Source organism: Rhamphochromis sp. 'chilingali' (assembly GCF_963969265.1).
Source record: "Rhamphochromis sp. 'chilingali' genome assembly, chromosome: 4".
NCBI lineage: Eukaryota > Metazoa > Chordata > Actinopteri > Cichliformes > Cichlidae > Rhamphochromis > Rhamphochromis sp. 'chilingali'.
The window spans coordinates 15,350,248-15,369,107 of NC_137948.1; the positions used below are offsets into that span (position 1 = coordinate 15,350,248).

At 41.5% G+C, this 18,860-nt stretch overlaps 3 protein-coding genes across 4 annotated transcripts in view; 1 reads left to right on the plus strand and 2 right to left on the minus strand.

Annotated features, from left to right (window-relative positions):
* pkn1a (protein kinase N1a) overlaps positions 1 to 5,706 on the minus strand; it is a 63,624-nt gene extending 57,918 nt beyond the window's left edge. Inside the window, exon 1 of the mRNA XM_080881323.1 lies at positions 4,901 to 5,706. Coding sequence (XP_080737449.1) covers positions 4,901 to 4,921 — 21 coding nt within the window. The 5' untranslated portion in view covers positions 4,922 to 5,706. The remainder of the gene's footprint in view (positions 1 to 4,900) is intronic.
* A 2,166-nt stretch (positions 5,707 to 7,872) lies between these two features.
* On the plus strand, positions 7,873 to 15,135 carry cUnh19orf67 (chromosome Un C19orf67 homolog). The gene is made up of 8 exons (XM_080879806.1): positions 7,873 to 7,921; positions 8,173 to 8,306; positions 9,876 to 10,053; positions 10,125 to 10,269; positions 10,784 to 10,884; positions 12,065 to 12,238; positions 12,343 to 12,483; positions 12,560 to 15,135. The coding sequence occupies exons 2-8, from the start codon at positions 8,210 to 8,212 to the stop codon at positions 12,681 to 12,683; spliced, it is 960 nt and encodes a 319-aa protein (XP_080735932.1). The 5' UTR covers positions 7,873 to 7,921; positions 8,173 to 8,209; the 3' UTR covers positions 12,684 to 15,135.
* A 239-nt stretch (positions 15,136 to 15,374) lies between these two features.
* Positions 15,375 to 18,860, minus strand: part of prr36a (proline rich 36a) — a 28,467-nt gene continuing 24,981 nt past the window's right edge. For both annotated transcript variants that reach the window (XM_080879805.1, XM_080879804.1), the window contains exon 6: positions 15,375 to 17,570. In XM_080879805.1, coding sequence (XP_080735931.1) covers positions 16,594 to 17,570 — 977 coding nt within the window. In that variant the 3' untranslated portion in view covers positions 15,375 to 16,593. The remainder of the gene's footprint in view (positions 17,571 to 18,860) is intronic.

Genomic DNA, 18,860 nt, shown 5'->3' on the forward strand with positions numbered 1-18,860 from the left:
AACAGAAACATTCATGCGAGTGAATACATCACATGATAGGGAGTACATGACCCCATTAGTCCACATTGTTTTATTAAACTGAGAGGCCTGCTATGAAAATGAATGTGGATATTAATTTCCTCTCAGAGTCTCCGGTTTCTCAACAGTTCCTTGATGCGTTACTGTGGATTCTGTCTGCCTACATGGCCACGGGGCTGAGAAAAGTCTATTTTGTGTGCATAACTGTCTCCTTACGTCATTGTGAGGCTTATGGGAAGCTCTCCTATGCATTCCCTGGAGTGTCTGACTCTGTGTGTGTCTTTAAATATTAGACCTGAATGTGTGCTCATGTAAATTGTGTAAAAAAAAAAAGAAAAAAAAAAAGAAGTTTGTCATTAATGAACAAATACAGGATTTTCAAAATTTTCCACGCAACAGATCCATCCACATACAAGAAGTGACACATCTCCCCTCGACTCCACTATTGTCCGCCTTCTAACCTTCGCAGGGAAGTGTGACGCAGTTGGATTCAGGCTTCTATTGGGGCTGTTTCACATGGTTTTCCTGTGGGGGCAAACAAGCGGCACACCAGGGGAAGGCTGTAGAGCTTCACTGCCTGCCTCTGATGTACAAAAATGGGAACTTAAGAGGGGAACTCCAGGAACTTTACACATCAAGACGTGTTTGCAGGACTTGTGGAGGAGTTCTGCATATCTGAACAAATAAATCCTTAGAGAGGTGATAAGATAACTCAAGTTAAGTTACTTCAGTCTGTGTTGGTTAAAGATGAAGATTGAAAATGGAAACCCCATAAAATAAAAAAGAAACAGACTGATTTATGCATCAACTAGGAAGCCTGGAGACCTGCCATGTCCTGACTACACAAAGGTGTTTTACTACCTAGGACAAAAGCTACAAACTTTAAGGTAATGTACCTCAGTAGCCATTAGAAATAAGGCTCAAATATTACATGTGTCTGTTTGAAAAAACAAGTGAAGAAGTTTAAAAAATAATAAAGAAGAGGGTTAAGGGCAAAAATAAACATCAATGAAATCAAAAGAAGAAAATAAGACCTTTGCCATGACTTGATACAGTTCTTATGTCTACTGACTACTACATAGATTTAGTCATACGAACAGCTTCCCTTAATACACTGGAAGCAGGAAAAAAACTAGTATTTCTTTGTGTCATACAATTAGTGCTGAAGAAGTTGGACAAGTGCTGAAACCCTGCATCAGCACATATAAGATAAATTTAGAGATGAATGCCCCGCAGACCGCTTCCAACTGATGCACCCGCTCCATGAAAACATGAGGAAGTTCCACCAGTACATCATCATCAGCTCCTGTGGACAAAAGGGGGTTTCCAATTCTGCTGAAGCGGTTGCCACTTAAAGTAGCCTCTCCCTTTTCAACTTTACTGGAAAAGATCAAAGACCCAAGTCCATGTCTAGATCTCCTTCTGTTTTCCTTCTTTTACTGACCATCCTTCTCCATAGACTCCAAATCTCCTGAGACCATGATAAAAACAAAACATGTACACAGCAGACCAGAGAAATATCAAACTGCTCTTAGTGCTGCTGTTTGCCTCCTGATTATTGGAGTCTTGCGATATTCTTAGAAAGAAAAACATAACCACATCTTTTGTGGGAGGCAGAAAAAACATCTGGCTTTAAGCTGTAGGCGCTCTCATTAGGTGGTTGATTCAAATTTACAAATTCCAATCAATGGCACATCTCGCACATTGGTCAGCGGAGTAGGGGAACCAAAATTAGACCTATCTGTTTGGCATAGTACAGAAAAAATCTATGCCAAACAGACTGGGCAGATAGTTGTTTACCCGGTGAGGACGTCTGACACAGAGTGCGTGTATTGGCACTTTAACGTCAAGGACAACGAGGCTAGAATTGGTTAAAGAGGCAGAAAGCTTTTAAAAGCAGTCACATAATACGGTGTAGTCAAGCAGCATAATTAACTGGGCTCATTTTCCTAAAGACACATGCTGGTGCTCATAGCTTCCTGACACAAATAAAAGGGGGAAATCTAATAAAGTCGCTGTCTTTGTAGCTAACAGTCATTCTTAGACTAGTCTCTTGATGAATTAGACTTGATATACCAACGCAAACATTTGAAAGTTCTTTTCCTAAATGTTTTGTATCCAAATCCCTTTTTTCCTTGGAAAATGCTTTATCCTTCAAACCAACCTTTACTCTGTTTTTTGTTTGTTTCCCTTCTGGCTTTGAGTAGTTTTAAAGGAGTACTATTGTTAGAAGCCTTAAAAGTGACATGATCGTAATACAAAGAAGCAATTCTCTTGTACTTACTGAACTTAAAGAATTTTTTTAGCTTTTCTTTTTGAAAGGAAATTGCAGAAACAGTTTTACATGCTGTAATAAAACACTGAAAGCAACACATTAATTAATTCATTTAATGGGATATGACATTACAATCACAAGACAAATCTCTTGACCATAGATCTGTGATAAAGATACGTGTAGCAACTTACACACTTTAGCAACTTTACTTACTGTTTAATTAAATCAATTTAGTATCCATACCCCTTTCCATCAATTTATCATGCTGCTTTTTTAAATTTCCCATCTCACAAACACAAGCTGCTCTGACTGAATGGTATCTTTACCCGACCAGACCTCTCGGACTGTGGCACCCAGCCGCTATCCAAGCCACATAGCATCAAATCCCTACGCCCATATAGTGAACCCCTCTGGCCTGGCTGTTTGATGGGACCACAGGAACTCTGTATTTGGCAGACTAACAGTCTCTTGTTTTATTCCTCTTTATAGGGGTTTCTGAATTGGAAAGTAGTCTTTGGGGATTTAATCAGAATAGCTACATGAATGTTTCTTAGATGATGTGTCTCAGGCTTCTCCTACTGTGGGCAGACTCAGTAAGGACACAATGGAGAGAGCATGTCTCTCAGCTCACTTGGAAATACTTTAGTATGTCAACAGGAAGGAGGCGAGGAGGTGGCTCTTGGCATCTATTAATTGGATGGTTGGTGGTTCCATGTCTGGCAAGATCCTAAGCTCAAGTTCCTCTTCCATTCATCCATCAGAGCGTGAATGTTACACAGAAAGCACTTAAGAATATAAAAAGTGCTTGTAAGAATGGGTGAATGACATTTGTTGTGTGAAGTGCTTTGAGTAATAAAACAGAAAAGAGCTATAGCTATATCCTATTGTAAAGTGTCCTTGGGTGACTTGAAAGGCGCTCATAAATAAAATGTATTATTATTATTATTATTATTATTATTATTATAGCAGAACCAGTCCATTTCCCATTTACCTCCTGTAAAATGTGGATAACCACCTTTGTGTGATTGCTTAGCCTGATGATCCATGTTAGTGTAAGTGAAGCTAGTTAAGAGAAAAAGCTGTCTTGGGTTTATTGAACTTCCCTCATAGTACAGGCCCCATGAGCAACAACCTAGCTACTGGAGGAAAACTACAAGCTTTGTCACCAGGTAACCCTCAAAATCCAGTGAGAGCACGAGTTCTCATGTGTGCCTGCATCCATGAATGCGTTTGCAGATCAACACACCTTATTTGGTTATAATGTACTGGAGGGAAGTGGCAGCATGGGTGAAATGACAGAATGTGGGCAAACAACATTTGAGTTTAGTCAACACTTTATGGCAACAGGAACTCGTAGACTTGCACACTGGTTATAAATTTCATATTTCATTATTATTGCAAGGAGCCCGTCTGTTCTGGAGCTATCACCTCTATTATCTTCTTCATCTTCTGTATTTTCACTTGCATACGTTCCAAACCTCTAATTACAGAGTAAACCAATGCCAATTTTTCAGCCGTGAATAATTGGCATTAACGTTCCTAAATTACAAATAGGAATTCAAAGTAGTAGACAACCTGTACACCGACGTCATCTGCGTGACGACACGGACACACCCATTTCTCAGCTGCACGCAGCTCCAGGCTTGTACATCAGCTGACACACAGCTCTAAATGTCAACAGCTTCTCAAATCCAGTGTGTATGAATCTCATAAAACTTATCTGCCCCCTTCATGTTCTTCAGTTTCAGCCTAGATGACTTAAAGCAATTAACTCATTACCTAAACGCCACTTCAGGAAATCATGTTTCTCTTTAACTCAGCACACACCTATTCCCTGTAAATGCAAACTAAGCACTCCTTCCTGTTTTGCTAAAGCATTCACATTCAAGTGATGCCTGAAGGCAGCTGGAAATAGTGAGTGTTGTTTTACAGCAAACACCAGTATTGTGCCTGCATGCACCTGCCTTTCCTATATACACACACACACAACACTATGAAAGCAACAAAGCTTTGGACAAAACAAGCTTCACCAGGTCACAGCAAACAGCCAAACAAAGCAAGGTGCAGGAGATCTCTGCACAAGCTCTTTGCAGGACCAGACAGTGGACCCATCATACATTATTAACAAGAAGCAAACTATCCATTTCCACTTATACTGACAGGTTGTTGGTTCTTACAGTGTGGTACGGGGGCCACTAATGGCCTCCAGCACCAAGCCACCACCAATAATCAATTAAGATAATAGCAATCACCAACTACTAATTTTTCACCAAACAATTGATTGGGAGACTCGAATGTCAGAATGAGCTCATGTTTCTGAGCTTTGGAAAACCCATCTTAGGCTCTAAGATCCTGTGGAAATTTGTGCCAAATTTTAACAAAACATGGGTCAGTTAAATCCACTATTCTCGTTACATTTGTAGGGGGAAACTTTCTATAAAAAAACAATACTGCTTAACTTAAAAAGTTAAAACAGCTATTTTGGCTTCACACAACTTGTGTCAACAGAAATGTCTGGATTTCAAAGGATGAGTATCTGTGAGCCAGTTTTGGCTTTATTCAGACCACGTTTGCAGGCTTCAGGACATCCAACTTGATAAAACTTACTTGAATGGAGTCGTTCGCCATGGCTGTCCCTGTTGCTGCCTTCAGTCCGTGCAGATTCACGGACAACTTGTGCACATGTGGGGATTCGGCCCACAGATGAACGCGATGTCTCCTTTCTTAAGACAATAAAATAAGAAAAGATACTCGTATAGGCCTGCGAGTCTTATCTCAACTTCAGGCAAATGTGTAATAACACAAAGGCAAACAGTCAAGGGGTAATCCGCATTGTAGGTCCGCCTGTGGCCGCGCCTGAACCGATCCACCCTGTGTTGTTTAACCAGCGTTAGCCCCCACTCCACTCCACGAACAATCAAAACGGCTCCACCGTGTGTGCGCGTTTTAACAAGAGACACAAGTCATTCAGATAACTGCAAACTACTGAGCTCCGCAGTCATTCATCACCATCCTCTTCTGTGAGTATCTGCCATTCAACAGCTAAAAATCCAGCAGCACGTCCCTGCTGAACGGTCACATCCACAGCCGACATGAAACCAGAGGAGATCCCCCGTCTTCCCTCTCCCCAGCTCCCGGTTACATCCGTGAACACGCCTCACAGCCTCCTCTCTCTTATCACATGCCTTACAAGAAGAAAAAACCCGCCTGTCAGTCCTTCACACAGCCGCAAACCCAGGACAGCGGGAAGCTAACCTGGGCGTTACACATCCCACTCTGGGCTCAAGTCAAAAAACACCACAAAAGAGCTCCTTCTTTGTTTTGCCGCTCGAGATGGACAGCCTCACCCGCCGTGAGACATCCAGGCAGCGGTTAACTGACGGCAAAGCGGCAGCACGCAACACTTGTACGCTAGACCCCGGCCGCGCGCTCCCGACGCCCTTCCAAATCGACCGGGCTGCTCATTGGTCCAGAGCGGGGCAGCGGGGGCGCGCAGGATAGGTCATGTGACATGCTGCAGCGCTGCTTGTTACCTTGTAATGAACCAACTGTTGAATTTGTAAAGCACGCAGAGCCTTTACCTGCCTCATGGTGATTCTATTCAGTAAATACACACAAATACATAAACAAAATAGATCTACATCAGTATGTACAACAGCCTGTCTCACCGAAAAATGAAGAATAACAACCGCAGTACAACTTCAGCCTGAAGGTACCTGATTATTATATATTGTTTTATAAATAATATTAAATGGAAACTAACACTCCTGTCGGCTAAAGACAGGAAACTGAGGCTAAAAGTTGCACAGTCTCACCCCAAATTATCTGGGCATCAGAAAATTTGGATGAAATTTGCTGGTCTGACGAGTCTTATTTTCTGCTCCAACACCCAAACGGTCAGCGTAAAACAACATGAAACCGTGGATCCATCCTGCCCCTTATCAACAGCTCAGCCTGGTAGTGGTGGTGTAATTTTGTGGTGGATATTTTCTTGGCACACTTTGGGCCCCTTTGTACCGAAAGAGCATCATTTAAACACCCCAGCTTACTCCAGTATTGCTGCTGACCACTTCCAGCCCTTTATGACCAAAACTACAGGTCTCAAGTGTCTGAAGACAAGTAATTTGCCATTGGAACAACACATAATACAGATTATAACACACCATTAGCCATCCCACTTTCACGTTTACATCAATAAAGAAAAACCTTGCCTTTGAAAAGCCATAAAAAAACCCAGATTTACAGCTATGGAGGCCCACCTGTTTAACAGGCTGATACTCTCTCATTGAGCAGAAATGTTAATAATAATGTAATACAAACCCTGCGTGTGGGAGAGAGAAGCTCATGACAGGGTCAGTTGATGTTAGGGTGGTGTGAGTGGGTGTCTGTGTTAGATTTAACAAAGATAAACTGATGCACATTTGCATATCTCATTTGCATCATGAAAATCTTTCAGCGGGGGCAGAGGACAAGAGCAGGGACAGAGGACTCACATACCATATCCTAAATATATGTTAAATGTGTAGGCTCATAACGATAAACTTAATACAGCTGAGTCACCTACGGTCATCAAAGAGCTGACTCGAGCAGTGAAAGGCAGCAATAACTCATGATAAGGCAAACAGATGTCTGTAATAAACTGTTAAAATTTCCACACAGATGTTTTAGTCCAGTTGTTCTGAGGGGTGGAGTTATTTAGGTTATGAAAAACTTTTCTTATCTCGGTGATATCTGCTAACAGAGCACGGCATGATGGTTAATCTCTCTCTGTATGAAGGAGGGACTGAAAACAAAATTAGGTGTATTTGCACAAGCTTTGAAATGCAAGCACTAGTTTTATATTGGTATTTGTCATATTGGCTGATATCTGCCTATAAACAAATGTTTAAAGAGGACCTATTAAAATGTAGTGTTTTCAATTTGTTTTCATTATTATTATTATTAGTAGTAGTATTTAGGTTTCAGTTTAGTTTAGTTTCAGTCATTTTCCAGAGCCGCATTGAAAGTTTCACTTTAGTTTTCAACTGTAGAAACTGTTCATTTTCAGTTTGATTTGTATTAGTTTCAGTGTTAGTTTAAGATTTCCCCCAATTTCACAATAACAATAATTCAAATATGTGGCATAAAATCAATAATAATCAGCTATCATTTGCTCCAGCGCATCTGTTTTAGCATATTTGTGCTGCAGGAGAAAAAGAAAAAAAAAATCGGTTTCTTTCTGCCACAGGGAAAATAATGAATTAAAAAATTAAATAAAAGTTAAACCAAGTCTCAGGGACTTGAGTCAAAATTTTCAGTTATGAATTAAGTATCTCGAAAGTTAATTCGGAATTTCAAGATATCTTGAAATTTCAATTTATTAGGTGGAAATTTTGACTCAGAGACCCATTTATGTGGTTTTGTTCTGTTGCTTTTCAGTGTCAAATAAAAAATTAAATTAAAAAATAAAGAAAAATAAAGAAAACGCACAATTGCAGGCAGTGTAAAATCGTGAAGCTTATAACTTTACGTGATTTATTTTTTTTATTTACTTTTTTGTTGCTAGGCAGGGACCTTTGACCTTGGACAAGAGGCTGACGTGCAAAAGAAGGGTAACGGCTAACAGCTAAGCTAGCGAAGTTGTTAATGGTAAACGCCGGCTCCCAGTAAACGTGCTAGTGAGCTGGGGCGATCCCAGCATAACATTTAACAATCATTTTCGTTAATTCTAATAAAAACAGTATTTTGCTGCCAAATTTCACTTTCTTTTCGTGTTTGCGTCTCATAGCTAGCTAGATCGCTGTGTTATCGTGAATTAGCAGGACGTTAGTAAAGAGTTCACTCGTGATGCCTGTGGCAAAGCCAGAAATGCTTCTCTAATGTAGTTTGATTTTCAGCAGCTGTTCAGTTAACGTCCACTTGCCTGCAGCGGGAAGCATGTCGGTCACTGAAGTGTCAGCATCAGGGCAACACCTGGATCTGGATCTACAGGATTCAGACGGCAAGGACCGTCTGCAAATCGGCACATATACAGGTCAGAGGGTAGAAGACACTGTAGTACATGTCAGTGCAAAAGAAAATTGGCTGTTAGGAGGAGGATGAAGAGTGGGCAGGTGGCTGGTCCGGATCACATACCTGTGGAGGTATGAAGATGTTTAAAAGAGAGGGCACCGTTTAACACCGTTTTGGAGAGTTAGAGGAAGAAACGGGGAAGAAGTGGTACTTATTTTCAAGAACAAAAGTGTAAGAGCTGTAGTAACAACAGAGGGATAAAGCCGATGAGACATACTATGAAGCTGTGGGAAAGAATCGTTTAAGCTAGTTTAAGGAGAGAGGTGGCAATCGCTGATCGCCAGTATGGTTTAATGATGACAAAGAGCACTACTAAGAATTTGCTGTCGGTGCCTTGATAGAGGATTACAAGGCTGGCCAGCAGGACATGTATGAATACAGGTGTGTGGTAGGAATAACAGATGGATTAATGAGGAGGAGGTGGAGGTATGCTCTGGAGAGAAGAGGAATGAAAGTCAATAGAAGCGAGACAGAATACATGAGTCTGAGGTGTAACAGTGAAGATACAAGAAGGACAGTAAGTAAAGGTAGCTGAATTGAAATATCTGGGTTCAACCATCCAATTTAATGGATAGTGCACAAGAAAGGTGAAGCAGACAGTGATTGGAGGGTGGAGTGGGTCGAGATGACTGTTTGGAGAAGCAGAAAGAGTGATAAAGTTGCATTATGGTAGTGAGACCTGCTATGATGTATGGTTTGGAGACGCCAGCATTAGCAAAATGACAGGAGGCAGAGTGAGCAGGAGAGATTAGAAATGAGTGCATTAGCTCAGTTTGAGTAGTTTGGACATAAAGTTAGAGTCAGCTGATCGATACATGAATTTGTAGGAACATCACGGTTACACATTTGTTTTAGTGTAATCGCACCACAAAAGTGATGTAGAGACTGGAACACAGGAGGCTGTATAAAGAGGTGTTTTACCATCATCTGTTTTCTATTATGTTTTAATTTATGTGGGTATAGCACATGTGCACCATTCATTTTATGGTTTAGTAAAATTCTTTTAAATGTTTAGTAATAAATATAAAGTGAAAAATGGTTTTGATCACAGGCGTGCATGGTTTTTCTCCTAAAAAAAATAAAAAGTAGAAAATGAATAAATAATGAATCGGAAAAAACATAATACTAATTCAAGAAAAGAAAACCAATTTTAAAAAACAACATAAAATGTAAATAAACATCTAACAACCCTTTTAATTTACTGTTACTTTTATAATTTTTCTTTCATAAATTCATAAACATTTGAAGAAACAAACCAATCAAAATGAAATCGTTCCAGTCTGATCCAAAACCCTGTAAATTGATGTGGTTTAAACCTACAGGAGAACATCAGCCTCTCCATCATGTAGTAAACAGTATGGAGACGTTTTTGGTAATGGCTTTCTTTGCAGTCAGCATTACTCTAAAAATATCTCTGTCTCCAAAGTTTCTAATTCTTGTATTTCTTTTTCAGAAAATATTAAACCTTAATGAAAGAACACTGTGAAGCGATCATCATCATGCTGTTCTCTGTGTTTATGCACATGATTAGGTGTTTCAGAGGCGGAGAAGCAACTATCGTTTTTAGCTGACGTTGCTGTGGCGCCATCCTGTGGTAAATATGGGTGCTGCAGCTGCCCAGACTTGAGCCAGGTTGAGAAAAGCATCTGGCTGCAGCTCCAGTTCTTCTTGAGCAAAACAGATTGCGTACTTGACTGCCTCATCCAGGGGTAGGTTCCTGCTTTGTTGCACTCATTTTGGTCATTTCTCTGTATCATGAAGGTTTTTTGTGTCCTGGCAGGCAGAAGTGTGTAAGCAGGGACACTGTAGTTACTGCTGTGCAGAATTTCCTGTACACCTGTCAGCCTTTCTTTAACCACCTGGAACACCTAACCAGAAGCATCGTGTCCCAAAGCAACCCTCTGCCAGCTGAGAGTTGCACAAGGGTAAATTTTCACAGTTTTATAGCATTTTTTTCCTCATGCATATGAAAAGTTTGGTAAGTTACCATGCTCAGATTGCAAGCTAAAAGGAATTTCAAACACCATAAACATTGCTGAAGTTGTAGGGTTTTTTTTTTTTACCCCCCCCCCCCACCTCTTGATGATAAACACCTGCATTTAGAAAAAACATTTACTTGTTAATTAAATTGATTTGAAAATCTCAAATAAAGGAAATCATGTAGGCAACAAACACTTTTCGCACCACTGTAGTTGACTTTGATTGGAAGCAACAGGTTCATCTGTTGAGTAGTTAAATTATGTATTTGACAGAAAGCTTATTGCACTTCATATAAGAAATGAATCCTATGTTGTTGTGGTCAGTCGCTTCAGAACAGTGTGTGCATCAGCTGTTGGAACAAACTGCCCGAGCGGAAGGTGTATCGGTGCCGTGTGTGTCTACAACTTGAAAATTTTGTGGTTTATATTTACTCTAAACTGTGTGTATGTGTGTGTGCAGCTGTTGGACTTCTCACAGCAGCTGTGTGACAAGTTGGAGCAGATGCTGCTGAGGTGTTCCAGCTACAATCTTCTCAGTTTGGATGAGAAGGAGCCCCAAAGGTGCACGCTTATGCAAACGAATACTTGCTTTTGTTTACGGTGTGTTTGTACTATGAAGCAGAATTTAGTCTTATCGAGCTACAGTTGTGGGTGGAAGTTTGCATCCACTCATTATGGGAATGAATGTCATGCTTTTACAATTTTGAACCGTTCTTTTTCAAGAATTGGGTGCACAAGTTTGAATTTATTTTGGATTTTCTCTAAAGTCAAAAAATATAAATTAACTCACTCAAGCCCTGTAATAAGTGGAGATGGAGATTCTATAATGAACTCTAACTTGACAAGGCCAAGCCTGACTAATACACATTAACCTTGTGTTAGTGATCATGATTGACTAAAACTGGTAGTTTCTCTTTGCTGCATAAAAACGATTTGTTGGACAGCACACATTGGATTTAGAACAATGAGAAAGTCCGAGGAACTCTGAAGATCTAAGGAGGAGAATTGTAGATTTATAGAAGTCAGGAAGGTCTTCTTTTGGAGCCATTTCTAACTGCAGACCCAAACGGTCACCCACAGATGGGATCGGTTAGGATGCTCAGGAACCATCCAGGAGCCAGCAAAGCTCAAGCCTGCCATGAAACTGCTGGAGCCAATATCCAGCCAGAATTATTCCATGAGCATATTAGCGGGAATGTATGTATACTTTGACTCTGTATGGATTAGAGTCAATCCAAAATAAATTCAAACTTGTGCACCCAATTGTTACTGAAGATGTATACGGTGCAATTATTCCACCCTGGAAAAAGAACAGTTCGATTCTATAATAAAAAAAGCCAAAATTTACCATGACATTCATGCCACTGATGTATTTATTTAAACTTTTGAAACTGTTACGTCATTACAAGTTATCAATGTGACTAACTTATGATTCTCCAAATCCTCATCCTCCTGTTGTTTCTGCTCATGTCCACATTTTATATCTAGTACTGTTTAGCTGTCACACATAAACCTGTAATAATTTTAAACCTCATGTGGTCACATTTCTTCCCTGTCCTACAGATTACTTCACATTTTCTTTGCACCTGCGTGCAGAACCTACTGTTGAGAATCAGCATTTTGTGATTCTTTTTTTTAATACTCCCATCATTTTCGTCTTCTCTGCACAACCCCAACACTGTGACTGTTGCTATAAACCTTTCACTCTGAACATCAACGTCTTTTGCGTTTTTGTTCCCAGCGTGTCTCAGTTCTGCATCGGCCAGAGTCAGCTCGGCCACCTGAGGCTGACCGTTTTCCGTTACTGTGTACCCACGCCGTACCTCTCCCAGGTCAACACGGGGCTGTACAAACGCATGCGCTGGAACGTGGAGAAACTCCACAACGATGAAGAGAAAGAGGCAGAAACTGATTAGTGAGTCTGGATGTTGAAGCATCTCCATGTTCCGTTTCCTATTTCTTGCTCACTTTAAGTCATTAAAACTTCTCACCTTTCATGTGTCATTCCTGGGTTTCAAGCTACTTCCTGTGCTGTGAGGATTTCAGGCCACACAGAGAGGCTGATGATAGCTGCAGTCATGATGATCTGAAGGGGATCTGGTCCATTGGTCGCTGGGTGCAGGTGGACCCGGATCCCAACTCAGATGATATAAATGACTGGTAGGCTGCTATTTATGAAAACTCTGAGCTGTGTCCCCGATTAGGATTTTCTGACTCATCTGTGTTCATGTCTCAGGATCTTGTGTGAGGTCCCTCTGGCCAACTACCACAGACTCTTGTTTCTGGGTGAGGACGAGCCGTCTAGCTGCAAGGCTACAGACTCCCTGATGAAGCTGCTTTTGACTCTGGAGACAGATTAGCAACGAGCATCGTTTTGGTGCCTTATACAAGACCCAAGAAACTGTTCAAGGTTTAAAGTACGTTGAATGCAGCGTGTTGCCGATTCATCTGCATCCAGCTGATGCGAGACGTTTGAACATCTAGTTTCAGTTTGGACGTCAGAGCAAGAATTAAGTATTTGTGTGTTTCCGTGTTGTTTGCGATACGTGACCACTTCACTGGTTGGTCACAGCGACTGCATTCAGGCATGCTACTTTTACGTTCACCGCTTCATTCAGACACTCCTGCAGCAGTGATTGAGAGTTGTGTCCTGCCCCACCCAGACGGGCTGAGAGTGGACATGCTTTAACGTTACTGCAAACAATAAAGAGGCTGTTCTCTGCTCATCTGATTAACCCATATCGACATCTAGAGTCTTGTACTACTGTGACTCGGCATAAACAAATCCTACTACATTTACTTCAGTCATATTAGCATCACAGCTGTTGATGGCAATTGACCAGGAGGCACCTTTAGACCTGAAGCTGAGCTGTTCAGATGACATCTGGAAACCAATCCTTAACCTTAAAAATAAAAGGACAGCGTCTTAAACACATCTGTGGGAACTCTGGGAAAGCGGTGCATGTCTGAAGGGGCTGTAAATAGGTCGTGTCTCTATTAGTGCACATGCCATCATATTTTAAAGTAGACAAAGCCTGTTGCGCACGAACCCTAGAATGTCCAGCTGTTAGAAGGTTCAGTGTCTTTTAGTTTGCATCTGGACATCAGAAGAGAAACTGTTCTACTTTTGTTAGCTGTAAAAACACAGAGGCGCCTGAAAACCTGAGGAGGTGAAGTTGTTCAATACTGTGAAGTTTGCATGTATGGTTTTTAGGTTGTAAAAGATTTCTGCAGAGTTCATGTCTGATGTTTTCAACATTCCCACAGTTGTACAATTTGTAATCGCTCATGTTGAGAAAAGGCAAAGTGTTATTAAAAAAAAAAACCCATTTTATTTACATGAAACATTGCATTGTAATAATTACACACAATCACAGATTTGCCTACAGAAATGAACAAAGACATTACACTTCAGAACAAGCTGCCACGGTCTGGGCCTTGAGCGAGACGGCCCGATTCGGTTCATTTCACCCGGTTCACGAAGACATTAAAGGAGCACACACAGGCTTCATTTTCAATAAATTACAAAGCAAATGAGAGACCGACGGACTCTGAGCCCAAGTAAATAACGAAATGTGTTCAGTTTGACCTTGTAACCATTCAGCTCATTAGTTCTGTTGGTTGAACATGAAGAAAGGCAATTTACTTAGAATAAAATCTACCATTTACACTCAACATCTTTCATTCTCTATTCAATAAAAATCTAAATATAACTCTTAAAACTGCTACTATAACTCTAAAACTCTGAAGTACAAAAGTAAAGTGGAGTATCCCTTCATTACAGTGATCAGTCTTTAATGATATACCCGCAAATACTTGAAAACACACCAAGGACATAAAAAATACTGAGCGCCACGTGTTCCCCGCCTGGAGCTGCAGGAATGCAAACTTTAGAATACGCTCGAACATGTGGCGGACTCTCTGCTGGAGCCAATCGTGGGAAAGGGCAAAAGTACCGAACATCGAGTCTCAGTCTGCGGTTTAATATTCGGGTCCCTGCTTTGAATTCCATTATCAAACACAATTCGGTCTTTATGCCACTGATCCACAGCGGAAAGGCCAAGGCAGCGAGCCAAGAACTGACTCAACAGGATGTGGATGGAGGGGAGGGGCGACGAGTGCCAGATTTATGAGCCCTCCATTTAGATTCACAACTAGAAGCAGAATTAAACACAAACGGACATCAACATATGGCACTTTTAAACATCTCCTCGCACCTCACAGCAGTGTCGGTTAAACCCAGAGCTCAGTGGTTGCGTTGAATCTGCATCTGACAGCTGGCCTTAAAGCATGCAGTCTGTCACTGAAGCAACGCAAGTATGAGAACCTAAGGAAGACTTTAAATATAACGTTGGGCTACAGATCCTGCAAAAGCATTTAAACACTAACCAGTTCTGTCCATTCTAAACAATGATAATAATGATAAGAACACAAGCTTACTAAAACCTGATTCCAGTGTTTCAAAGGGGTTGCACAGACCACAGGTTGTACTGACCTTTGGTGAGGAAATGCGATCTGAGCAGCTCAGACTGACATCATTTCCTTCATCTTGTCCTAATCTAACGATTTCTTTTACCTCAATCTGGAATAACTTACATTAAAATAGGACAACAGGGACGTCTAGGCCTCAAGAATAACTAGATTTGAACGGGTAAAAATTTAAAACACTATAAGGAATTGAATTAAGTGCAATCTGAGTGTGTTCCCACTTTTACCTAAAGTGATGATGATGCATGTAAACACAAACAAATTAACAGGTATGGCTTTGATTTAAAAAAAAAAAACAAAAACAAAACACCCACCCAAAAAAAAAAAAAAAAAAAAAAAAAAAAAAAAAAAAAAAAAAAAAAAAATCGCAGGTTCAAGTGAGGAACAGTTTGCCTTACTGGGATCAGCAGTTGCTGTTTGGCACTGTGTGCGCGTGAGTACAGAGATTCAGCAACAGTGTCCAGTTCCACCCTGTCAGTCAATAGATGTGGTGCATGATGGGAGTCTGTTAGTGATCGTATGGTTTCAGGTGTGTGATGTTCTAGTGTGTAAAGTTGGTGTTTAGAGTTGGTGTTTAGAGTTGTGCGAGAGGTAAGTGAGGTGCTGAGTTTCAGCGTGCGGCGTCAGGTTGTGCTCATCTGCTTGAGTTTCATCGGCAGAGATGAAGCTCGGGTTCTTCGCCTGCAGAGTGAGAGGCTTTCAGCGGAAGCTCTCAGGCGGTGTCACAGCTCAGGTCCTGTTCTTCAGTCTTGCCTGGTTTTACATGCACGTTAAAGAAGACCTAAAAATCGGGTTTGAATATCAGTCAAGCCTGACTGATTTAGAATTTTAAGACTAATGTTTGGCAATTCAAAAATTTGACATTGGTTGATTTGTTTGTTTGTTTTCTTTAAAATTGTCCTTGCTGTCCTTTCAGCTCGGGCTCTAATCTGATCCCTTTTCTCATTCAGAATAGTAAAAATAAACGAGCATAGAAATACAACCAAACATACGGTAACTGACGCTATGGATACATTTCTCTTTATAGTGTTGGCAATGAACATTTTTCCTACTTGCAGAGAAGAATTTTAAATATTTACCTAAAGACGTTTCACCTTTTCAGTCCATTTAGTTTAATTTACCATCTTAAATACTGCCTGAGAGTCTTACTCATTAACCTTTTTGCATTAATTAACAGCAACGTGTTTGGAGAACCAGCCAATAATTCAACTGTAGCACCACCAAACATTGGTAACAGTTTTGTTTGTGCTTGTTTTCACAGTACAGGAAGAAAAACCATCATCTCTGAAATTAACTCGGGGCAGTGGTTCCATCTCTTAAAAATAACATTGGTCACTTTTTGCCACAGCTCTGAATTTTAGCTGCTTTCAAAGCCCCCAGTAAGTAGACATACTCAGTAGTTTGGAAGAAAAACAAGATTCAAAGAAAGTCTAAAAAAAATAAAGAGTGCGTGGAACAAAGTCATTCGCCACCCTGGTTGGGAACCACTGATCTACAGCACCACATGATCATGGGTCTGGGCAGAGTAATACAATTTGCCTTTGTGATCCCTTCGTGTACTCTGAAAATTGCAAGTGACTTAAGTGTGATCTCATTTATGTTCCTTATCAGATTATGTAATATTGATGATGCCCAGCCCAAAATGTTTACCTCAATCCATACGGCTCTTCTCCATGAGTGAATATCGGGAGTTTATACAGTAGACTGTTCGTCACCCTGTGGTGTGTGCATAAACTGGCAGGACTTGTGTCACGTTCCCTGTATGAATGCGTGACTGGTCCTTCAGTGGTGAGTCTCCAGCTCTACCACCGTCCACTCCCCCTGTGGCGAACTGCCCGTGGCCTCGGGGGAGAAACTACTCACGGAGGTGACCGTGGCAGAGGGAGGAGCGAGTGAAGGCAGCAGACTGGGCCACATGCTGCTCTCCAGGGGGCTTAGTGTGCCTCCTGCACCTCCTGGCAACAACAGCAGCGAGGAGCAACTATCTCCATTCAGTAGCAGGGTCTGATTAATCAGCTGTTGGACTATGTCCACTTTCTTCCCCCAGTCCAGATCCAAGGGTGGAGGCCGCTCTGGAGACTGGGAAGGGGAGGAACTTTCTCCATCCTGGGAAGGATGGTGAACGTCCTTTTGCTTAGGTTCCTTGTGTTTAGTAGGTTTTAGCTCGTTTATTTCTTCCTCACCATCCACTTCCTCTTCATCACTGTTCTCCAGGGCTTCGTAGATGGTGCAGAGGGCAGAGGAGGGGGACAGCAACACCGTCTGACCTTTGTTAGACTGCTGTAGCTCCTGCTGCCATTGCATGATTTGCTGCCTTTGCTTCAGCTCCTCTTGTTGCTGCTGCAGCTGCAGCTCCAGGTCTCTCCTCTGTCTAAGCTCCTCCTCCTCTTTCTTGGCTGCCTCTGCTTGCTCCTTTATCCGCCTTGCCTCCTCTTTATTGCGCTTTATTTCTTCTTCAGCTTCCTCTTTCTTCCTTCTCTGCTCCTCTTCCTGCCTCCTCTTCCTCTCCTGCTCCGCCTCCTCAAGTGGTTTGCTCTGTTGTTCCCTACGTTGTTCCAGCTCCTGCAGCTGTCTCTGATGTTGCTCCAGCCTGCGGAGCTGAGGGCTCAGCGCCTGCTGCTCGAGGCTCCTGGGAGGGAGGTCGGCACAGGTCAACCTCGGTGGGGTAACGCCGGCGCTGTGAGGTTTGATAATGTCATAGTAGGCTCTGGTGTATGCTGCGTGATCGCGGCGGTGAGGGTGCGGTAGTGCAGTGAAGCCTGTGAGAGAGGAAGTGGGAAGGAAGATTCAAGTAGCATGACATACAACAGAAGGTAACAGGCAGCAGGACAGTGACAGCGGTGCAGTGTGAGTACAAGCAGAAAGGGTGTAGAGGGAAAGGGCAGCCTTTAAAGGCTTGTACTAGATAAAGAAATGATGAAAGCGCTGTAAAGCCAAGGCCGAACGTCTGCCGGTAGCCTACAGCACCAAAGTGACCAGCAGTTATCTGTAATTTTGCAAGTGACAGTGTGGCATTGTCAGAGGGGTTTAAATAATTAAAACAATAATGAGAAGAAAAAAAAAATCTCAACACACCAAAACAAAACAAAATTGTTTCCTAAGGTGAGGTGACTCAGGGCAGTGACTGGGCCGAGGGTGGGAAATTTGTGCAGAGAGCAAAAGGTTTGTTTCGTGTTTTTCTTTTTTGTAAATATGCAAAAAAAAGCAGCCAAACTTCCTGTATATGCAATCACTATCAAATACAGTGAGACATGAACAACCAAAGAAAAGCTTACTGCAAGCTCTTGACAGTCATCACCCGTGAACAGAGTTTATAGTTAGACAACCAGTGATGCATGCAAAAGCTCTCCATGCATTTTCAGACATCCAGCATCACAAGAGAAACCAAAAATCATAGCTTGGCTTTAGAAGAACTCAAATGGAAAAAGAAAAAAGGTAGATATTGTTCTAGAGCCAAGCTATCGAGCTGTCCCCAAACACACCAATCCAAAGTAATGAGATGAAATCAACCCAGTGTGCAACACTGACATGCATAAGCTCTGTTAACATTAACACAGTGCAGCGAGAATGCTTAAAAGGGTAGTAGAAAAGAGCTGAAATAGCAACACACCCTCAGTGAACTGGAGGGAAATTGCAGTAGTAGAAGAAGAATGAGCAGAGCTGGTTCCATCGATGCCCGACGATGAGGCTTCAAACTTCTTGGCTGCTTGAGATGTGTTCGAGGGTCTGATTTAGCGAATGATCAGTTCACTCATTCAGTTTGTGATATTTAGACCATTTGATGAGTCTCACTGCTTACCAAGTCCGATTTTCAAGATAAAAGTATAACTCAAGTATGTTTCTCTGCAAGTGTATGACAGTTATTAAAAGGAGATACGTTTAATAGCAGTAATGTGAGGACTTATTATAGATACAAATCCATATATCAATGAAAAGCATTTACACGCCGTTCCCAAATGCCCACTTAAAAATAAACTGTAGAGTAGGAGGATAAATCACAGTAAAAATCTAATCTTTATTTAAAGTTTTAAGGTTCATTACTCCAAAAA

What these genes read in the sequence shown, in the direction of transcription:
- cUnh19orf67 (XM_080879806.1), top strand. Translation starts at nt 8,210, where the DNA reads ATGTCGGTCACTGAAGTGTCAGCATCAGGGCAACACCTGGATCTGGAT. An exon ending in CAGCTGAGAGTTGCACAAGG is followed by an intron (nt 10,270 to 10,783) that starts GTAAATTTTCAC and finishes GTGTGTGTGCAG; the next exon opens with CTGTTGGACTTCTCACAGCA. An exon ending in GATGAGAAGGAGCCCCAAAG is followed by an intron (nt 10,885 to 12,064) that starts GTGCACGCTTAT and finishes TTTTGTTCCCAG; the next exon opens with CGTGTCTCAGTTCTGCATCG.